At 39.8% G+C, this 24,293-nt stretch overlaps 1 protein-coding gene across 2 annotated transcripts; it reads right to left on the reverse strand.

The window, feature by feature from the left end:
• Window positions 1-1,357: 1,357 nt before the first annotated feature.
• Window positions 1,358-23,431, reverse strand: kita (KIT proto-oncogene, receptor tyrosine kinase a). Of its 2 annotated transcripts, none has more exons than XM_085151594.1 (21): window positions 23,085-23,431; window positions 20,109-20,360; window positions 18,770-19,054; window positions 18,536-18,675; window positions 17,936-18,107; window positions 16,356-16,539; window positions 15,298-15,413; window positions 14,947-15,061; window positions 13,107-13,291; window positions 11,646-11,752; window positions 11,385-11,499; window positions 10,725-10,829; window positions 10,259-10,369; window positions 10,011-10,152; window positions 9,752-9,846; window positions 9,515-9,645; window positions 8,483-8,605; window positions 6,059-6,170; window positions 5,866-5,965; window positions 5,503-5,608; window positions 1,358-4,139 (listed from the first exon to the last, which is right to left on the reverse strand). In XM_085151594.1, exons 1-21 carry the CDS (start codon window positions 23,146-23,148, stop codon window positions 3,957-3,959), a joined length of 2,943 nt encoding a protein of 980 aa, XP_085007720.1. In that variant the 5' UTR covers window positions 23,149-23,431; the 3' UTR covers window positions 1,358-3,956. The 2 variants fall into 2 exon arrangements, with proteins under 2 accessions (XP_085007720.1, XP_085007719.1); XM_085151593.1 differs by having other exon boundaries at window positions 17,936-18,128.
• Window positions 23,432-24,293: the final 862 nt, after the last annotated feature.

Raw genomic sequence — 24,293 nt, forward strand, 5'->3', positions numbered from 1 at the left:
GACTGTTATCATTGTTTATCTCCTGAGAAAAGGCATTGAGTCTTTGTAATGGCCACAATCCACTAGTTTTTCTGTTTCCTTCTTACCATAAGCTTAGAAACACACCGGAGGTTTTCATATTAAACCACCAGATTTACCACGAACAGCATCCAAATGAAAGTGACATGCTTATCAAATTTACAGCCGCAGCAAGGAACCGCAACGCGTTGAGCAATTGCAGACACAAAATATTGACAGGGATGTTTTTGCACACAACACATGGGTTACAAAGACATGCTTTGATGTTTTTTTTTATTTTATTATTTCTTTCTACTTTATGATGAAACATATCATTTGTGTCAGTTTTGTCTGAGCAAAACAGAGGATTATTAAAACATTTTTTGATACTGATTTTTGTTTAGAAAGAAAAGCTGCATTCAATGTCATTGTAAGGGGTTATTAAAGTATTCCGATTCTGATTGATTCTGATTCTGATCAATAATGGTGTGATATGCTTTGGCAAACGTTTTTGCTGTCGTAGCAATAGTTTTCAAAAGAGTGCAAACCTGTTAATCCTAGAAGAAATGCATAAGCCTAGAAGTCAGTATATCTATACACTTGCATAAGTTATGCAAAGAGAAAACCAGTTTTGTGACTGTTGTTTCCATTAAAATGCAAAACACTAGCCAATCCTGAGGGTAAGATAAATGTACTGTGGGATTAGTTATATGTGTGAATTTAAAATGTCTTGTTTTATGCTGTGGGAAATCTGCTAAAGATCTATATTTCTACCAGTGTCCTAATTACAGATTCATCTTAACTTTTCTTTCTAAACCTTCCTAAAGTCTGACTAACAAACATCTTTGCCTCAATGATGGGATTTCCTGGCAGTCTCTTATCAGCTAGATCCTGAAACAATGGACTCTGCCCCCGCAACTTTCTGCACCGGGTCTGTCTGAGGGGCTGCTTTAAGTGCTGCTGTCCTCCTCGTGGCTTTCCCCTCATGAACAGATGTCCTTTTCTGGGTTCAAGCCAAAGGATTTAAAATACAGCAGGAAGAATGGCAAAAATATCAGATATTGTATTATCTGTAACTTTATTTGGCAAAACTGAGATCCAGTTAACCTCAATTTTCTGGTAATGTAGAGCTTATCAAAATCACTTGTGACAGCGGCCTGAGGGCAAAAACCTGCAGTGAAGATTCATCCCCACCCAGGTGGGAGAGAAACATATCAGCCGAGAAACATAACAATTTCCTTTATACTAAGCCATCATGTGTTCTCTTTATTCTAATGACTTAGTATAAAGAGAGTTAAAATTGCCAGGGCTATACAGTAAGTTGAATTGTGGGAGCAAAGATGTAAAATAAGGACCAAAATTGGGAATTCAATATACACAAATTTTATTTACACTGACACGTGTAATAACAACACATCAAATTTACAGAATAACTCTAAAGCTTTTAATAAATATTCAGCAAAATCAACCAAAAGCTCTTAAATGAGAGGGAGGAAATGCAGTTACAACTGATCTCTCTATTATTCTGAGACATCTTCTTCCTGGTTGTAGAATTGTATTGACTTTGTGATGATCACACATGACCATAAGGAGCAGTTCAGCTTTGGCAGTTACCAAGTGAACTGGCAAAACTGGCTGAGATAATGAATTAGCTAAAATTAGCCAGAGTGAAAAGTTGCAGTGGCAACACAGACAGAAGCAATTTCTCAAGTTGAATCTACAGTAGGAAGTTTGTGCGCACATAAAACACACCATAATAAAATTCTGTACCATATCCTCAATAAGATAAACATCTTCAAAAGCAATGTTACTTTAAAATATATGCACATTTATATTTACAAAAAGACAGAGCAGTAAGACTGTGGGGTTTTTGAAGCCTAAATGACTTGATGACTCTTTAGTAGTGGCACCTCTTGACAGTAATCATACAGACACATGCAGACGCGCACACACACACACACACACACACACACACACACACACACACACACATACACAAGCATAGAACAAAGCACACATGTTCATATATTCAAACAGGACACTTTCTGGGTGCTCCTCATAACATCCACCACAAGGAAGAGGGGGTTTCATAAAGGTCTGGACTGATACAGACTACTGGCTGAGAGGTGCTGAAAGTCCCACTTCTGGTGGAGGAAACAGCTGGATACAAAGAAGAGAGGTACTGCTGGGAAACCAGCTACTGGCCGGAGAACAATGAGATGACCGACACGCTGAATTCTGTACCCAGTGTCAATATCTGAAGTTAGAGCCTGGAAGACCCTGTGTTTTCCTCTTGCTTGTCACCTCAGGGAATACTGCAGTCCACTTAATGGCATTTCATATGACTTTAACGACTGTACTGCAATACAGAAGTACAGCGTTAGCATGGGGTGAAAACAACTGCCTTTCTGTTTCCTTGTCCTTTGTGAAGGGATAGAAGGTGAAATACAGAGAAAACACAGCGCAGAAATGGCAGTACCTGTCTCATGCTTGTAAACAAATATCATACACTGGATGTGGCAGGAGAGGAACTATATCAACCTTAACAGCTATTTACACCCTTAACAGGAGAACTCCAGCAATGCATCTGTCAAAAACGACCTGCTTGTCTAAAAAAACTGAAATGAAGACTTAAAGGCTTCAGGAATCATCTCTGTTGTAAAGAATGATCTAACATCTCATCGTAAAGCATTATTACCTATACCTATATACAGTTAAGCAGTTAAAAGTCGAATAAATGAAAAGCTAGCGTACCATCTCTCTGAAGACAACTGTGTGTAAAGAATAAGTGCTCATTCATGGTAATGTGGTAATATGGTTCAGCAAAGACAGGTGTTTAGTGTCTAGGAAATGACCTCCAGCATACAAAAAAGCAGAAATATGTTCTAACTAACATGAAGCACTTACGGACTCTAAGCATGGCATAACATGCTGTCTAATAGCTTATACACCAGAATCTTATCATCTCATTTTCAATTGGCCCCTGAAAAGTAGCTCCTTCATGTAAAATAGATCTAAACAGATGGGTATAATACTGATGATAACAGAACAGGATATCACAAAAAAAAGTAAAAGCTGCATTAGTTAGTATGTGGAATGATGTGAAGTTCAAGTGCCTTGAGTGCTTTTTTTCCTCCAACAACTGCAACAGCAAACCACAGTAAAAATAAAAATGCTACATACATTTTCATGAAAGGAAACAACAAACAATAACAAAACATATAAATGCAAAAAGTATATATATGTGTATATATTAGTGCTGTCCGCGTTAATCTCGTTAAAATGACATTAATGGCATAACTGCATTAATTAAATCTCTGTTAGCGAGTTAGCGCAGATCGGCCCATGCTTGGGTCTGGACAGCACTAACGCGTTAACAAGCAAACCACGCTAACGAGCTAACCACGCTAACGAGCTAACCGCGCTAACGCATTGACGCTGTGCAGCCCCACGCTAACTCGCTAACGGCGATTTGCCACGTTAATGTGGGTTATGTCGTTAATGTAATTTTAACAAGATTAATGCTGATAGCACTAATATATATATATATATATATATATATATATATATATATATATATTGGGAGAGAGTAAGAGACACTCCCCCCACGCCCCGGAAAAACGCAAGAAACAAAAAGAGGTAAAAAAATAAAAACACCAAAACAACCTGTATGAAATGTGTAATATGGTTTTACATAATGACAGTTTTAGAGTAACGTTTGATGTCCCTCAATTCTCCCTGGTGCCTTAACAGTTCCTTCCTGGAAGCAGGGGTGCATTAGTCCAACTGTTCTCCCTGTAGTCGTCAACAACAGTGGCAAAGATAAATGCCTTCCTTCTACAACACATGACAGAAAAATGCTGCTGGTACCAGGTTGAGGAGCAGGTGTAGTGGTTGGGTGTTTTGTGGCGGATCATTACAGGCACTTTATGAGGCAGCCAGACAGGTCGGGTGGGTTCTTACACCCACTCGGCTGACAGGATTGTTCCCTCCAGGAAGACCTCGTGTTGGACTAGTAAGGGCTGAGTTGGAGTACTGTTACTGCCGGCTGAGTTGAGATGGTGAGACGCTGGGCTCTGAGAACTCTGCTCCTCCCTTGCTCTAGGCATCATAGGAAGCATGGAGCTGAAGTTCAGATAAATCTAAAGATAAGACGAAAGAGCGAAACAAAAATCTGTGAGGGTTGATACTGTGTACTGGCGTGTTTAACTTTAAACATATCAGTGATCAGTGTTGTCTCATCTACACAATTACTCTGTCTTTTAGCTGTGTTGTTTTCTTATTCAATCTTTCTTATTTTTCTTTTTTCTTTTTTTTTCTCAAGATTAAAACCAGGTTTTAGGCAGAGCCTAAACAACCATCAACAGCATTGTAATGAAATTCTACGGCTCTGTTATCTTGACAATTTTCATACGGGATGCACAATTACTCATCATATAATGCCTCTGCAAGAGACTTCACAACACATCTCTAACATATCGTGTCCTTTTCAAGCATTCTTGCTGTTTCTAGGATGGCTGTAGCTCAGGTGGCACAGCAGGTCAGCCACTAACCAGAAGGTCAGTGGTTTGATCCCAGGCCCTCCCAAATATCTTGGGCAAGATACTAACCCCATGTTTGTCTTCTGGTGGTGATCAGAGGGCCCGGTGGCGCCAGTGTCCGGCAGCCTCGCCCCAGGGCAGCTGTGGCTACAATGTAGCTTGCCATCACCAGTGTGTGAATGGGTGGATGACTGAATGTAGTGTAAAGCGCTATACAAAGGTCATTTACCATTTCTAACTTGCTCGGTCTCATGTTTGTTGTCAGTGATTGCTGCTTGTGCTGTTACTCTCTCTTAGACATTAGGCTCCACATGTATACATGTGCAAGGCCTGGGTCCATCCAAAATTAAGCCATACTTCTAAATATAAATTATTTTCAAATGTAATAACAATCCTATTTTGGCTAAAGTGGTCCTGTCACACAAAAGATAATACGGTATGAATCACTGCTTTTACTATATTTAATATGATTCCAAAAATGAAATGATATCTTGTTATTTCTAGGCTTGTCTAACAATAATTTCCTGTCCTGAGCCACACAAGTATATATTGTTCTGTAGGCAGGGTTTTCATACAATCCTCAGTTTAACTTATCTATGCTGTTGCCATTGGCTATTTCTTAACTTAATCCCAGAAGCTAGTTGGTGTGAAAATATAGGAAAACATTGTTTATTTGATTAGATTTTTTTCTGGGGAAGAAACCCCAAAACTCAAACCAATTATGTATGTTCCTGTGTTTGGTTCCTACCAAATCAGCTACCCATGAGTGGGAGTCATCACAATCAGTAATCAATACTATAAAAAAAAGCATTTTTGAGCACATTATTTTTTATTAAACCCTACCAACTGGAACAAAAGTCTATCCAAGCTAAACTCACGGTCTGTGAGGTATTCTGGGTACATTATTTTCAGGAATGTTGCCTTGGATAATGAAAGAAAACAACACTCAAATGTTGAAACCTACACGCTTAGTGGCATCTGACAGCTGCTGTTCAATCGTTTCCACGACCTTCCTGAACGGGGGTCTGTTGAAGGGGTCAGCATCCCAGCAGCACCTCATAATCTCATACCTGCACAGCAGTAATCAAACATACAATTATTATATCCCGTTTCTTTTGTGTATATTGTTTTCTGTTCTCACTTCCATCTGAAAGTTTTAACACATCCTCATTTTTAGTTTTTCTTGTGAAAAGCCAAGCACAACAGGAAGACAGAAAGCTGCTATTGATATCCTGCTCATCACACTCTTTCCTAGTCATGCCACCTCCATCTGTCTCACTAAATCTCTCCTTTTGATGATCCACATTTCAATTCAACAAAAACTCACATTTCACTGGGCGCAAACTCTGGGGCATCCATTCTGTATCCTTCTTTTATTAGTTTGTAGAACTTGGCGTCCACCTGCATACCAGGGTACGGACTGTTTCCTATGTTCAACCGAGATATTTAGTTACATTACACACTTATGAAAACACACAGATAGCCAGACAAATACACATAAAGTGGATGGAGAGACATACCCAGTGAGAAGATTTCCCAAAGCAAGATGCCATATGACCACACGTCACTCTCGAATGTGTAAACACACTCAAAGATACTTTCTGGAGACATCCATTTCACTGGCAGACGAGCCTGAAAGGTAAAGTGAATATATGGCAACTTGCAATAAATTACAATGTGACATGAAACCTTTTCCTGGAAATGTTTTTTTTTATGTGGCTGGGGGCAGAAAATGTGCAACAGAGGGTTGATAAATGAATAGCCTAGACAAAGTATGCAGAAAGTATTTGCCTGGGGTCCCAAAGAACACCCAGAGCTCGGCACAAATTTGTGAGGCTCATACCTCACAAATTTGACAATCAGTTTATTGGCTGTCATGCATAGAGAAATAAATTTGGGATAGAGGTGAGTCAGAAATAAGACTACTTACACAAGAGATGTAAGTGTTAAAGTTTTTTCTTTTTAATAAAGTAATGTGTTTGCAGCTGTCTAGCACCTGAGGGATACAGAACAACTGAGGCCACTGTTGAAACAAGGAAAAAATGTAATATGCTAAAATAAAACTTTATCGCAAAGAGATTCTTCTACAAAATGTAAATTAAATACAGTACAGGTTCTCCATAGACAGATAAGATCAGGTACCTACACTGGCTTGGGAAAAACACACGTAAGCTACTGTGTTCACAAAAGCTCGTCTTATAAACAGGTACGTTGGATAACTCCTGAATTTACATATCAGGAAGTGTGGCAAGGCAAATGAACCTCTGGATTTACAATTTGAGAACTACACAAACAAAAGCTTCCAGTTTTCCGGATTTGTCTGTACCATGTTCCTGCGAATCCATTACAAGAGTAGAGTTCCTACTAGCAACCTGGCTAAAATCAACAAACAAACAAACAAAAATCTTGTTCAAGTAATCCCTTATAAAGTCCAAATCTTTCCTTGTGACACTGTTGATGATTTTGATTCTGGTGAAATCTTAAATTTAGACTTTGCAGCTAGTTATTTTCTAGCACGTGAAAGTTTTGCTAGTGAATTCAAATGAAGCATCATTTAAACTAAATCTCACTTTCTAGTGAGCTAGAATAGGTCATAAAGAAGGAATTTGTTTTTATAGTAGGTCTGAATGGTGATGAATTAAGCGGATGACCTCCAAACCTATCAAACAGTCTTATCCTACTCCAAACTAGTGATACTAAAGATGTATCACGCCCAGGACTGGACTGGGACAAAAAATCAGCCCGGGCATTTTGACTAGAGAACGGCCCACCAGGTATTATAGGAAAAGCCATAAAGCCTTTGAATGAAAACAAATGCTGTTGTGACAGTGATGGACACTGTCTTGTTGGTATATATGTATCAATCTAATAAACTTAAACCTACACCATCCTCCCTATTCTGGTATTTTAAACAGTACTTACTAGAAATATCAAACAACCTAATCAATAATTACATATACCTAACTAGCAGGGTTGCCAACTCCCAGCAAAAAAATAGGGGACCACCCCCCACCCTCCGCCTCATGATGCTTAATCGACGTAATCGACTTTAATTTATTTCCAGGGTAAAACAAATGCACGGAAACCAGTTATTTTTCTACAGTAATTAAATAGATTCAATATCTTTCTGCAACAGAATTGCAGACTGCACACATGGTACTATAGCTTATTAGGGCATATATTAGACTTAATATTTACTATATACAATAATGTATAATTACACAGTATAATAATTTTTATATATTTTACATCAGATGACCACTTTGGTTGTAAGATTCGGTTGTATTTATTAAAACCTAGACATTTTAAATGAGAATAAGAAAGAAAAGTATATGGCTGTGGCTCCAGCAAACATCAGCTGATACTAGAAAGTAATATCAAATAAATTATAACAACAGCTTATCAAGCTTAAACGTGTTGCTGTTGTTTAGCGTGACATCCGCTGGTTTCGTCTTTCTGGCGCAAAGTGGGGGATAAACAAACGAGACGGGACTTAGGACAGCAAAGCCGATCAGCTGATCATTGATCAGTTTCATGATTGAAGTAGCAACAGGAGCTGGAGGGGGAGACAATGAGAGAAGAAGAGGCAGCTATGCAGCGTAAAGACACAGAATAACTCCAGCTTTGTGTCTTTTTTAAATTTTTTACTAAAGCTCGGGACAAATGGCGTTCCTTTACACCTAAATACGGAACTTTAAAGTTCGACCTCATCGGTTGTAATTGGTCCAGCCCAGAGTCGATCATGACCATTTGGCCAATCCACCACCTTTCATTGTTTATACCGTTACAAAAAAACAAACAAAAAAAAAAACGTCGGCCCATTAAAAACAAAAAATCACCATCAGCCCACCGGGCAGATGCCCGGTATGCCCGATGGCCAGTCCAGCTATGATCACGCCTCTAATATTATATCCCTGTGTGTCCTGCAGCTAGTGCAGACTTACATTGCCTTTGACGACATAATTAGAATCTGTGGTGATGTCTCGGGCAAGGCCAAAATCACAGATTTTGGCCACTCTTCCTTCAGTCAGTAGGATATTTCTGGCAGCCAGGTCTCTGTGAATACACTGAAAAACAAATGCATCATTACTTATACAATCCAGTGATACATGATACATGTTACATACATTAACAGTTAATCACATAGTCATGAATGAGGTGCTTTTTCTGAATGCTTTTTGCTACTGAGCTGCCGCACTTGGGTCTGTAACATACAACCACTGACACCGATACATGAGAGCACTGGCCTCAGTATCATTGCCTCCACAACCAATGAATTTTTCAGCAGCTTGCTTCAACATCCATTTTGGATCTGTTTACTAGCTGTGGAAACATGATCCATGCGTCACGTTAAAAAGGTCAGATTATCAGGCATCAGAGTTTTATCCACAAATCTAATTTGTTAGTCCATGTAAAGAAAATGCATTTTATACATGGTAGAAAATAAATAGTGAAACAAATGTGGACTGCCGTTTGTGTCCAGCCTAATATTGTCATGACTGGACATCAAAACCTGCAGCACAGTTATGAGGAAAATGGACAAGAAATACTGATCTTATGCAAGCAATATAACCCTATAGCATTAGCTCAAAAGGACAGAATGTGGGGTGGTAATGATAATGTTAAAGGTGTACAGAAATTTGGAGTAAAATCCTTTTTACTCCAAATTTTGAGTAAAAATTTTGAGTAAATTCTCTCTCATTCTCTGTGGCATGAGCGCTAGCTGTGGAAAGAAAAATACGCAATGCACTCATTATTTAGTGAAATATTAAGGGTACACTGTAGCCAAACTCATGTTAAGCAGTGCTTGCATATCGTGATCTGGTATTTGCTAGCTTAAAATACATTTGGAGAATTTGGAGAATGTTCTGGAAGGACACCAAATTTTTTCACTGTGAGTGAAAAAATCAGAACATATGTATTTTGCTGCTTTATATGGACTGCCATTAAAAAATGACATTCAAGTGGATGCTCACATTTTTCGAGGCTAAGAACTCCATGCCTTTGGCAACTTGGTATGAGAAACTGAGGAGATCTTCGGTGTCCAGAGACAAACCGTCATCAGCAAACATCTCATTCTCCGTGTCTGCTTCAACGTAAGGACCACCTGAGAAGACAAACAAAATGAAGATGATTTTTCCAATGTGATGATGTAACCACCTTGGCGTGCTAATAAAGATAGGAGAAATTTGATGAATGGCTGGCCGGCTTGCCTTTGCGTAGCGAGTTTCTCTTCTCAGAGGATGAGCTGACCGGTGCGTTGCCAGCAACAGAAGGCTTCATGGTCATGTAGCTGTTCAAGCTGTCACTGTGAAGAGGAAAGGAGCAGTCTAGTCTCAGCTGAATACAGCCACACATAAGCATGCTGCTGTCCAAATAACTTCCTCCTACGCACGTTCTGGATAGTAAATACTAGTTCTGTTATTTCCACGGGACAATAAATCACTTTTTAAAGATAAAAAAGAACCTGACCCATCTGTGACTCTCTGCTGCATGACGTTGCGGTTGTAGTAATCGTCCTCAAGCTTAAAGCAAATGCACAAGTCTCTCTTTCTGCGTAGAAAGTTGAGCAGATCTCCGAAACAGCAGTACTCTGTGATCACCAGGGTAGGACCTGCAGTACAGTGAAAATAAATCTCCTCAAAATTTGCAGCAATTTATGAAGTTTACAACTTTATTCCAGTCATAAACAATAACGCAAGCGAAAATGGTTGCCTCACCTCCAACTGTGCAGGCTCCCAGCAGGTTGACAATATTTATGTGGTTTCCCAAGTAACTGAGGACTTTCAGCTCTGACATTAGTGCTTCTTTCTCTGTGGCATGAGCGCTAGCTGTGGAAAGAAAAATACGCAATGCACTCATTATTTAGTGAAATATTAAGGGTACACTGTAGCCAAACTCATGTTAAGCAGTGCTTGCATATCGTGATCTGGTATTTGCTAGCTTAAAATACATAATTGTTGAGAGCTAAATGTAATAAAAGAGCTCTGTTGAAATTTTTTAATATAGCTATATAGCATAGCGTGCAAACCACCAGAAACAACAAAATGACTCTGTTTACAGGCATCTGCAGGCAAATTATGTTTTCATTAGAATTTCTGGACAGCGTGAAGCTACTGTGCACATTTCTCACATAGTCAAAACAGCTACACGGTGCTTATCCCACTTACATTTAAATGCACTTACATTTGAGCATTTTCACAGCCACAGTCATGACTGAATCTGCTTTGGAGAGTCCATATGCAGTGGCTTCCACCACTTTTCCAAATGCACCAGATCCCAGAGTCTTCCCTAAAAAATGGAGACAGAAACAAAACTGTTAATCCCCATCCTGTTTTTTCTCCAACAAACAAGTTCCATGGTAGTGTTCCTAGGACAACACCAGTTTTAACCCCCAGGCTGTGTATGTAGGCACCAGGACATGCAGGATCCTGTTTAAGGTTTGTTGAAAACACCCAGAATATGTCAACAATATTGTGTTTGCAGTGAGGGAGTGGGGTTTCATCATTAATGAACTGTGGGACTGGTTAGTAAATAAAGACCACAGACATGGCTAAGCCCCTAATGCTGTGTCCATACACAGAAACCAGAGTGGCTGTCAATCATTGGGAACTAGCCTGAGGGTGGCAACAATGATGTCATACCCACTGGACTGTTAGGCTTTATTACAGATACAAGCCCCCATTTATCTTCATATCATCCTGCTCCCTACTTACACCTAAGACATGGCACCCAGAACATAAATTTTAGGGCTGCAGTGTGTCAGAAATTATGGATTAATGTAATCACGGGAGCCTAGATACGGAACACAGTACAGATTTTGGTAAATAGGTTCCGGATGCTCACCAAAGCGCAAGTTGTTTCGCGGAAACTCCCACTGGTCATCGTACGGTAGCTGGGTGGGGTCAATGTCCACATAGTCGTTTCCGATAACTTTCCACTGAATCTGATATTTGGGTTTCTAGTGTGAACAATAGGACGCGGAGATATCAAAATACAATTCATGCATTAATTCACATGTGGCATCTCTCTGGTCTTTCTATTCACTTGTTTATAAATGTAATCAAAGAGGGTGGGGCATGCAGGAAATGTACAGTGCTTTCTTACCTGCATGTACTTGTAGAACAGCATGATAAGGATGAGGCAGAGGATGCCTGCTGCTGAAATGGAGCCAATTAGCAGAGGGGTGAACAGGTCATGTGGAACTCTTTTCTCTGCAGAGAGACAGAAACAGTAATGTTTGATAGAGCCAATTGGGGAATCTTTTCAAGGTTTGTCATGTTTACATTCTAAACGACATTGACAAGGAGGCATTAAGGTAAGCCAGAGAAGTCTAAGTCACAGTGAAGCCCACTTTGATCAAATAACCACAAACTAATCCAATTATACAAGTATACATACTGTGGAGTTCTGTGCTTTTATTCTTTCTTTAAAAATGATGCACTGTGTTTTGCTAATTGCTTAAATTCCCCTTGTTTTTAGTTTGTTTTTTTTTAAGCCGCAATGTTGTCCTTATTTTTTACAGCTGCGCTGGGAATAATTAGAAGTAATCAGTGTTCTGTTCCGTTGTGTCTGGCTCATTGTGATGCCTTATTGTTTTGCTCCTCTGTACAGTGGGGTGTAATAAGCTCTTTAGCGATAAGAAGCTTTCTCTCCACTTCAAATCTGAGAATGCAGAGTCTGCAGGAACTAATCCCCTGTAAACCTGTCAGTGGTTTCTAAAGCTCTGCGTGTTCTCTGCTGCAGCTCACTGACACCTCCGGGCCTCCCACAGCACCACAATGCCCGGCATCGCCAGGACGCCTACTGTGCTCCACAGTCTCAGCGCCTCCGTCTGGTCTGCTGTTACTCTGTAAAGCAGAAAAATCCTGGGCACACACTCCCAAAGGCCTGTCCTGTCTGGCCACAAACACTCGTCTTCCTCATAATGCTCGCCCACATACCCGCTGGAGCCACAGTGAGCCCCTGTGTCTTGCATAAACCCAGTCCTTCAGGCTCATTTGGGGACAACTCAGCTCAGACTCAGGCTACTTTGAGGACACTGCAGAGCAGATGGGGAGGCCGTTACAAAAAAGTGGTTTTGGGGTCATGAAGTAAACAATGGACTCACCAAATGCTATCTGAGCCAATCATGTCGGTGGTATCTCTTCACCAATGTTTACCTAACAGATCATAGACGAACAACATCTAGTAGTAGGACTTCATTTATGGGTTAATCCCTGCCAAAGTCATGTTTTCAGTAAATATTTTGCTGAGGAATTATCCTTCCCCTCAGTGGCGTTCACTGAGGGGAAGACCTGCTTAGATAACTTAGTGCATGGAGTCACAGATAGAGTTTGCCAGATCTGTAATTTTTTTTGTGTTCCAAAAAGTAAATAAATTCTTACACCTATGTCCTCTGTTGTTGTCCTATAATATTACGAAGAAAGCATGCAGAGGATTGCATCACTTCAGCAGCAAAACATGTGAACTGACAGACGTCAACGCCTCCTTTAATTCCACAACCCCTATTTAGACTACCTGTGCTGCTTATGTATGACTGGATGTATATCCGTGAATTCAACTCACCACTAATAGAGTAAAGTATGTAGGCTTGCTCTCCCTCCACTGTAGCCACACATTCCAGAGTATTGAACCGTGCTCTGCTGATGTTCACCCGACTCTCCACCTCTGTCTTCCCGAACATGGGACTGAACAGTGTGATGGTGATGACATTGAGCTCCTCCTGGGTGGAATTTACCTGCTGGGAGCACCTGAAGGCAGAAGATTATATACTGTTGACAAAAGAGTTGATGGGATCATCTAGATTTCCAATGGTTGTAGGTTGTCTGGAATCTCTTCTGTATGTCTCTGAAAGATTACTTTCCTGAGGCTATAAAACCCTTTCAAATAACCTAACTTTACAATATGCAGAACCACAGAAGCATGCATTTCTATTTTAGTACAACAGCAGCTGTTAGTTTCACCTTTTGTGATGTCTTTTTGTGCTCATGAACCAAAGATGAAATATTTGTAATTAACCTTTGACGGTACTGTACTAATAAGAGTAGCAGTTATTTAAGTGCCCTCTGGTGATAGGCTGACTTAGATCAGGTTACTTTCTACTTGGATATACATGCCTTACATGCCTTTAATGAGTGTGCATGTAGTGAGCGTTAAGTGGATTTGACTACAATTTAAAAAAAAATGACTGGCTAAAGTTTGGATTATCAGCAGTGATTCATTGACCCAGCTGCTTTGGATTGGTATTGCTACAGCAACCCAGGGCTCCTCCTTCAGCACACTTTATGTTTGACACAAGATGAACCCTGTCCACTTGTAGTACCAACCAATCACAAATCAATACTTCTCAATCCCCTGTCACATGGGAGGGTCATCTTATCACAGTCAACCAATCACAGGTCAGCCCAGTCAAATCCCTCAATCTCACATTCCACCGTCATCATCATTCCTGACTCTTTCCAATGTGTCTTTAGTGTGACCCTTAGGACCCTTGACATGCACTTCATTTCTATCATGTTAAAGGTTGAATATGGAGATAAAACTCCAAATACATAAATGGTTAGTGTTGTGTGCAAACACAGTGCTAAAATACGCAGTAAACCACCAAGAATTCTCCGAAATGCAAAATGAAAATGTTGTATTTAGAAAGATTTTCTGGAAAGTATTTAGTTAAATTCACAGATGTATGTCTCATTGCCTTGCTAAAGCCATGAGACTTTTTTTTGAAGACATAAATCTAATAATTGGATAACATTAGAGAATTTTGTTTGTTGGATACAAATTACAGAGCTGCTATTGATTTTGGTTTGGCAGGTTTTCCTTTGTTTAGTCAGTTTATGAGACAGATGACCGATCTGGCTAATATCAGTTTCCAACCAGTATAATTACTTTAGGCTGGAGTTATAAAGTGCAGCACATACCATTGCACTCTGCCTCTGCTAATTATTATTTTACTTTCTGCTGTGTTACAAATTGAGCAATTATTTTGTATTTATCACAATGAAAAGTGTAGTTTTCCCTTGAGGGACCACATCCATTTTTTCATTTTTGCAAACTGAATTGATTAAAGCCTTACTAAATCACATCAGTCAGCATAATAACTGAAACTCTCTAGCTATATTATTTTATAAAATGTTGCTCAACACTTAATCAGGGGCTTTGAGGCCATTGTTTGGTCAGATATGTTTGGCAGTGCCCCAGCAGCTGTCATTGCTAAACTTGGTGCAGGAATGTATGACATGACATTTCAAGATGCAGCCCTGTCCGCAAAAACATTGAGAAAAGCAAGACAAACAGAAACATCTTACGAGAAGTCACAACCCTTTAAAAATATATTTTGACATGTTGGTAACAGTAAGTAGTAGTCAGTAAATAGAAAGGATTTTAGAAGCTTTAAAAATCTCACCTGGCATATGGATGCTCACAGTAGTACCAGGTGATCTGGGGAGCAGGGAACCCCTCAGCCACACAGCGCACCTGTCCATTCACTGGGCTGTCAATCGATACAATTTCTGGTTTACCTGATAAACACAAGTTAATGTCACAATGTGTTAGGTATGTAACAATGAACAAGCAGGAAAAATATTGGTTTAAGCATTAGCAAAGTATATTTGCAAGGTGTGGTGAGGGTGGAGAGCTGGACTTCATTCCACACAAAGTAAGTGTAAAATACACTATGGGTGGGTCATGAAATTCATCCCATGGCTTAAGGGAATATGAAACCTTTCAAAAAAAAAAAAAAGTGAAAACAACTTACTGATCACAAAGACGGTGAATGTCTGATTTGCTGAAGCATCACCATTGGAGGCTTGAAAGGTGTAAACTCCACCCTCTAACATTTTCAGCCGCACTAGCCTCAGCTCACTGATGTAACTAAACATAAAATAATTATTTTATTAGTGCACTTGTTGATTTTTAAGATTCAAATATCACAGTATTCCATTCAAGCTCTAATTGCGCCAAAACAGGAAAGAGCCGATTCTCATTTAGCCACTCTGTGAGAAAGAACATAAAATGTTCAGATATTTGCATTTTATATTGTAACCATCTTTTCTTTGTTTTCTGCTCTTTCATGTGCATCTGCAGTATGCATATGAAAAATATTATTAGACAAGTATTAAATCTTTTCAGTCTTTTTTTTTTTGCATCTATTCACTGTTGTGGCCACTGTAGTAAAAGAAGTTTTTTCTAGTTATCGGTATCAATTGTATCAATGGATATTTACGAGTTATATCAAAGTCAGGCTTAAAGGTTGCATCAGGTTTTTATTAGGAACAAGTCTCGGCAAACATCTTGAAACTAGTCTGGGCGTCTTCTTCCTGTTGTAATGCAGCATTACCCAAATGAAGTTCAATTCTAATGATCATTGAGACATAAAAAAGTGTAGTAATAAAAACATATCTTCTTTGCCAAAAATAAGTATTTTAAAAGCTGTTCACCCTACAGGATATACTCTTATTATCTTTTTTGCTGTTGCAGAATTTTTCAACATATTTCACAATGCCATATCTTCTGACAGTAATATTGAGGGTGGGAGGCACGCAGGATTACATCAGAATACACATTTCTATCTGCAGCATGTAGGTTACACTCCAGATATATCATGGTTTTATTTCTCAAGACAGTCATTCACAGTCTGACAGCTCCTGTTTCACAAGAAACCCCAGGGCACTGTTTCAACTGTATATTTAAAGGGACTATGACCTGCAGCTAAGCCAGAGATTCACCTAAAATAAACTTGGCTGAATGTGATGTTTCCATCTTTCCAACACTTAGATAAAAACAAAGCAAGTGTGTGCTTGTGTGCTGTCACACCTGTATTCATCACTGTGTGTGGTGATCACATGGTCAGTTGTGTTTCTCAGCTCATGGCCTTTAAAGCTCCAGGAGATGTGTGGCTTTGGATAAGCCACTATTCGAACTTTCAGGGACAAACTCTCGCCGGAGCGGACATTAAAGATGCTGCTGTTTGTGGGCATTAAGTCGATGAATCCTCTTTCTGAAAAATAAGAAAATTAAATTGTTGTCAAATTTGTAGATTAATGCACCGAAGTCTGAATGATCTAACTAGTGCTGTTCTCATCCAACACATGCACTCCAAAGGGTTAAGATAAATTTAAATGTGAGCGGTTTAAAGTAAACACCTCACAAACTGTTTGTAACTGTAAGCAGTAGTTTGAAATTTTGGTTCAATTTTAAGTTTTAACAGCAGCAGAATACTGAAAATAGATCTCATCAGGAGTTGGGAGAAAATGTACCACTATATACTGTATGCTCTGACTGATCTGGTCTGTTATTTGGGGCATGATGTTACTTACGTATATTATTATTATCACATGCCAGATAATCGGTGGCTGTTTCAGGAATATTCAGTTATTTTGTTGTCACCATAAAATGTGACTCTAAGTGGTGATGGTCCATGAGAGTTCATGATATACACAATACTGGTGCCAGATGCATTAACGTCTTTAAAGAAAGTGGAAGTGATAGTACAGAATGAATGCTATTTTGTTCCCTTAACTTTTTGTACAGTGGGTTAGATTTAGTTCAGCCTAGTTAATGTCTAATAATCACAGTGAAATATATCTTCTCATTTAACTGTTATGCTCTTCCTTTTTTCTAGTCATATCTGTACTGCTGCAATGGTGGATGCTTATATAAAACACTGGTAAAGTTTCAAACAAGGTATGTTTAAGTATTACCAATGAGCAAAAAGCTCAACATTAGTCAGTTTTGTTCTTATTCTTGACTCTATATGGTAAATGGCCTGTATTTGTTTTTGCTTTCCTGGGGCGCAGTGACAGAGGCAAGGCTGCCAGACACTGGCGCCACAGGGCTCTCTGACCACCACCAGTAGGCAACGGGTGAAGTGTCTTGCCCAAGAACACAACGACAGAGACTGTCGGAGCTGGGGCTCGAACCGGCAACCTTCCGATGACAAAACAAACTGCCAACTCTTGAGCCACGATCGCCCCATGACATTAATGAGAGAGAACATGCTTAATATGGTCATATAAGGTGTTCAGCTTTGGATGTGAGTGTAGAAACACCTACCTGATGTTCACATGTTTTGTTTGTGAGAGGCAATCAGAAGAAAATGATTTTTTAAAAGCATGAATCATACAAAGCTTCATTAGTAGAATCAAAGAATACTAATACTGTTGGAAATTAGTGTATTGGGTTCCCTTTAACTCGTTTAAAACACTGAAAACTTAATGATGCAGCAAATGTTTGAGGAGAATATTTCACAAAAACTCAAAACAAGAATCCAAATGTGTTTTTATTGCCATCTGTGAGTGACAACAGAATTGTCGAGATTGGACAGCTGAATTCCATAACAATTAAGTTCATGTCAAGCTTCAAATTCAAAAAACAAAATTACATCACTTACTCACCATATACATCGAGCCACACCGACTTGCTGCTGACCCCTTTTCCATTCCTAACTTCACATATGTAACTCCCAGCATCCTGTGGCCGTACTGCATCGATTTGCAGTGTCGTTCTGTGGCTATTGGCAAATTTTTCCATCAGGGATTCTGAAGAACTGCCAACCTTTGCTGGTTGCTGTGGATACCAGACGGCACCCTGTCAACGCCCAGAGATCTCTAGAGATTAACCCTGTCTGCATGTCTATGCTCACCAAGCACAAACTACCACATGCACACAACCACCTGCATGCAAGCACACACACCTACGGTAGCCCACAAGGTACACTGCAAGGCATACCTGAAGCTTAGACATCATGGACTTTTTAAAGACAGGCAAAAGGAAGACGCAAGGACGAGGCTGTGCTACCAGTGAAAGATTCGCCAATATTATAAGGGACTTGATTTAATTTCCTTTGAATTATTTTCATTTTGGAGCACCAAATTGTAGCAGCTCATTTGGAATGGCAACAAATGCAGAATTTTAAGGCAACTCAAAAAGGGAAGCATTTAAATCTTTCACTGACGGCAAAGCACACAGCAAAGACAAAGGCAGAAGGTTCTCACCGAGCCAGGTGGGGTGACCCACGTGATGTTGATTTCTCTATTGGCATTACTGGTGTTGCAGGTGAGGGAGAATCTCTCACCTCGGGTCAGAATCACTCTTGTGGATGGTTGGAGCTCAACTACAGGAGGCGCAGTGGGTACTGCAATAAACCAAACCTCATGTGATGTCATTCCTTTGGTTGATTTTAGCCAAATCGAAAAATGTGCATATGCTGCACACCCACACTATTTTACCTGGTACAACACTCAGGAAGAATTGGCCTGATCTGACGTCCTTTCCATGGAGTCTTCCTGCACACACATAGCAACCTTCGTAGGCCTTTTGTGTGTTTTGCAGGTTTATGCCATGCTCCAGGCTGGCGGAGAACTGGAGACCAGGGGGCAGAGTTTTACTGGAGCATGTTTCCAGGTGCATATTCTCCAGATCTGGATCAGTTGCCAGGCAAGGGAAGGAAGCATTTTCTCCCTCACGAGTAACATATCTAGACACCTTTAGTTTTCTGAAGGGATTTCCAGGATCTGGCAAAAAATAAATAAATAAAAGAAATTGCAAAGGTAGCATGAAAGCAGGGTAACAGTATATGGGTATTTGAACTTTTTATTATAATAATGGGGATGTAATGCTGGATATCCAGTTCCTTTATATACAAGGAACAATGTACTTTGCTGTGGCAGTCTTTTCTGTTTCACATTATTAAACCTATATTCCTAATAATCTCCAAATTCAACCATGAAACCACTGAGATCAACTTTTGATCTCAGTGGACCCGCTGGGTACTGTGAGATGCTGACTCGATTGATTGGTTTGCTCAGATAGATTCTGCAGATGCTTTATCAGACTGGGACTGAGGACTTTCTAGGCTGGGTCAATGGCTTTGCATCTCCAACTAATTTCTGCAGATAATTGTCTTGCTGGGGAAGGCTCATCTCAGATGTTTGAGGTAATTGATAATATAAACTAGAAACTGTTGCTACTTAGCTCAGACTTAACTGGCCATGCACTTTGTGCTGTTTGTGCCCTGTGAAATCTGGGATCTGTAGTCTTAAGTCACACTGCTATTACCATGGGAACCATAATTGTTGCCAAAACAACCAACAACCAGGACTAACATGTGAAAGATTATCAATCTGTAGATATTCCTTTTGAATAAGTTTCTTAACGAGAAAACAGGATGATCTTCCAACACGATTTAAACAATTACCAAACAAAATACTTCTCAATATTTCTAAATATCATCTGCTAAGCAGTTCCTGCTTGTTAGATGAACGGATTGTGGAGTGAATGATCAGCACATGATAGAAGCCAGCAGTGATGGCTTTGGGCCAAGGGGATATTGGGTCATGTAGAAGAAGAAATACAGTAAAACTCAGTCATACACTCAATAAATAGCTCTGGTAGGTACTGTACCTGTCCAGGGCAAAGTCACAAACACCTTCTTCTGCTAATACGCCCACACACATAGATTTTGTCTACTTTTCCCTGCAGCCTGCGTACACTCTCCTTTCTCTTTCTCTCACACAAAATTACCACACAGTCTCGAAAGCGTTTAATCACCAAGAAACATTTAGGTACCTTTCACATAGACGTAGATGGAGGCTTGCTCCTTGGAACCCTCCTCCTGGCAGATATAGCGACCCATGTGAGTAGGCAGAGCCTTCTTAATTGAATATGTCAACATCCCATCGATGTTGTTTGCTGCCAGCAGCTTTGACCTCTCCCGCTTCCACTGTATCCTGTTTTCACCCTGGCAACGTAGTTTGAAGGGTTCGTTGAGCTGGATGACGATGTGGGGTCTGGCAGGGGTGATAGTGGGCTTTGTATCACCTTGAATGGGAAAAAGAATGTATTTAAATGAATGCCACAGGTATGAAAATGCAAGAAAGTGCAAAATCAAGGCTATATTTCTTAAGCCTTCATATGAACTTAAGGCCCTACAATTTATCCATTTGGAGATTTGTTTTGTTTTTACTTGACCAAAGCTATTGTACAGCAGTAAAAATGTTTTCAGCACTGTGAAATCAAGATGTTTCCACTTATATGCCCCCACAAGCCTCCCATGCATCATGAAAGCTTAGGGATAAAATCTCTGATGTAAAGTTAAACATAAGGGTAGCCCACACCAAATTTCAAAGCAAAAGATTTATACTGGCCGTCATTCACAATTTGACCAACAGGGACACGAACTTTATGTGTAAAACTTCTTCAGTATATTTATTTGTTCTGAACATTTATGACTTGTGACTTCTTGAAACAACATGAATTGTACTCATGGCTTCTGTACTCAGGATGTCGCTCCACAAAACAAGATGTTTTGCCAAAAAATTGCTTGTCAATCAATGTCTGATTTTTATTGAAAGATGCTAGGAGACCAAAAAGAAAGATTTTCACAAGAAAAAATTAAATCAATCAATTTATTGATTAACTTAAAAAAAACAAAACAAAAGCAGCCCTCGAATTAATAATAGGGCTCTCTGATGGATCCAGACCCTCAAGCTGGAAATGACTTTGCAAATCTGCATCAGTGGTGTAAGTAAAACAGCTTCAGAATATGTAAACTGTTCTACGATAGTTAAAAGAAATGCTTTTCGACTGGCATTATAAAGCAGACTGGTGGTGAAAAATGTGCCATATGAGAACACTCAATACTTAATATGTGCTTTAGCATGGTCTGTATTTAAAGGGGTGGGGGTGTAACCCAGAGTCTTAATCTGCTGCACCAACTGAAAACAGGTGGGGAAAGATTGAGTTGCTTGAGTAATGTTTTTGTCTCCTGAGAAAACATGACTGTCTTTATTGAAGCCACTTGTGATAAACACTATAGGACTGTGGCTGCAGCAGCAGTACAACAGGAATGAACAACAAGGTTTTTATGTGAATAGATGTGCTCTTTCCATCCTTTTAATTCATACTTGGATAAAATATATAAATGAATAAACACTGTTCAGAGAGCCAGTCTGGCACTAACAAGCCATGAAGAAAGACACTATTGTAAGAAGGATGTGTAGCAAGAAAACATTTATCTTAAATGATGAAATACAGGGAATTTCAGGAATTGCAGGGTATCAGTATACAAATACACCCTGTTAAGAGACTGTAAATAATACCAACATTGCCCTGAGTTCGGGATATTAAAACGTGAAGATTTGGATATCAGTATAAAAGAAGGAGATTAATTTACATGCGATGTATATTAAGCCTAACTGAATCTTCATTGCGTTTATTTAGTTGATCTGATTTATTATATCCACCAAATTTAGAACAAACACGGTAAAACTTAATTAGGTCCACACTGTGCGTAAACGGGCTAAAGGCACACTTCGTGGCGTGCCGTATTGCGTCATATGCCAGGTAAGCTTGTGCGCGCTCGCTGGAAATGTGGCAGTTATTCGAAGCCTCTGGTGAAAATGTCGTGAACATCAACCGTCCCCTATGGGCGCATTATATGCTGCCAAGCTGTCGGTCAGATGGAAGTCCACCTGATGCCGCCCTGAGCTGGAAGAAGCTCCGTAGGCGCACCATGTGCGCAAAGGAGCGCAAAGTTAAACAGCAACACTCGCGGTTCACCGCTTTTATAAACATGCATGGCCAATGTCGGTTTTTCATAAATTTCCATAGAGATAGCTCTGGGAAAATCCCAAACTCTGTTTCCTAACAAGATTTAAAACAACAACAACAACCCAAATCTAATTTAAAAAATGACATACTGCACATCAACCCACTTAAAGCGACCAAAAAATTGAATCGTGAAATTTTAATAAACTGACACTGAGTATTTTTTAAAAGGCAGTAAAGATATTATTAACTGTTTATAGACGATTGTCCTATTCGGCTGGACTCTGAAGGTGATGCCAAGTCGTAACAGTTGCAATGTTTTGCTATTCATCCTCAGATCAAAACACAACCAACCCGGAGCGCAGGCGAAACGTTTTACATTGCTCAGTGTTAAAAGTCACACATGTGACAATATTTATCTAAAAAAAAAGTGAGAAATTACATGTGAATGCAGTCCTGCTTTCGACAGGCGTTTTGCATACTTCCTGTGAATCAAGAGACGCCAATAAATTTCCATACTGACGGTTATGTGCAGCTCCAGGAAAAACAAACGGCTTCATCGTGCACAAAATGATCAAGAAGTCTCTTTGAAGCTCACTCTTGCACATTGTTCAACACTTTATCGTTTTGATTACTTTTTTTTTTTTTTTTTTTTTAAATAGCGCCCCGTTTTCCCAATATAACATAAAATATTAAAGTAGCTCCAGCGCCCAGATCGTCCGCATTAGTATCCACTTTCCTCATTAGGTTTCTCTGACTTCGGGTCGTCTTATTCAGCACCCTTCAGATCTGACTACTTCATAGAACAAAGAGAAGTACGGAAAAATCGCGATGGGAGGCAAGTGCAGCGGTACGGTTCGCTATACGTAGATTATCTTTATCACACTGGGCTGCAAAATAGCAATCATTAAAACAGAAACCCTTTCTTTGTTCAAAATTGAAAAGCAACAGTTGTCTGCGTAAACTGGCGCGTCAAGTGTAAAGGCTCAGTCTTACCTGGATGGAAGGTTAGCTGTAAAAACACAGAGAGAAGTATCCAGTGGTATTCCATAGTTATCATTCCATGGGTCTACCTGTGAAGGTGAGCCAATGCCTTTATATGAGTAAGGTAGCTCTTGTCTGCTCGCCTAGCGCGTCGGAGTTGTGGGCAGTTGACCGTGGGCTCTGATAGAGGCGCACTTAGAAGTCTTTAAAGGCACAGATGCTCAATTCATCTCGCAACAGCAGCAGCCGTCGCCAATCTGCAAACATACTGTTCTCCTGGGGAGCGCCAGAGGGGACGGAGCAGGCCGACCAGGTATCTCTGACTGGCTGTGGCGTCAACAACATGTTTATAGGAGCCAGTGGTGGAGCCTATTACTCACACGATACAGTGAAAGAGGGAGGTGTTTGTGACCTGCAGTGTGCTTCCCAGCACACACACACACTGAACTCAGAGAGAGACTGACAGATCAAGACAAGGATATATGCAAGATGGCATATGCTGTAGATGATGTTATCGCCGATGTAGCCCGCATGCACATGCTTAAGATAATTTCACTTTTTTTTTAAACCTTTTACGTATGAGTGGAAGTCAGATCGATAGATGTGCATTTTTTGTGGCTTTTGTTTTTATCAGATAAGAAGTCTAACCAAATGACTGCACACCATTAGCATCCATTTCAGCTTTAATCACACTAGCATTGGTCATTTTTCCTACGGCTTTATTATTTTACATGTTTTTTCACCAGACAACTCCCTCCTCCTAAGAACAGATATGACTAGCCCTGTGAACCTCTCTCTCTCTCTCTCTCTCTCACACACACACACTAATGTGGTCTAGTTTTCCATTGCCTGTCACATCCATTGCTTTCTGACTGTCCGATTTGAAAGCACGTGGCAGCGCGATTTTAGCTAAAAGCAACTGTTGCAATAAACCACAATACCGTCCTCATTAAGTCGATTAAGTTTACTCTGTGAGTTAATTATTCATTCATAACGTACCCTATCTGTCATCGTGTTCACGTCAAATAGGCATAGAACATTAATTTTGGCCAGTGGTAGGAAAAATTGGGTTCTTTTCCTTCCTGCAAAATGTGAAAATATTTTCAGTATATTCAATTCAAATGAATGCAAAATTTTCATTTTTCTTCACCTTATTAAACAAAGATTTCAGTTCTTGCCTCTGTCATATTTAGTATTTGAGCATCAGACTAACAGATCTGT

Source organism: Neolamprologus multifasciatus, chromosome 23 (assembly GCF_963576455.1).
Source record: "Neolamprologus multifasciatus chromosome 23, fNeoMul1.2, whole genome shotgun sequence".
Lineage (NCBI taxonomy): Eukaryota > Metazoa > Chordata > Actinopteri > Cichliformes > Cichlidae > Neolamprologus > Neolamprologus multifasciatus.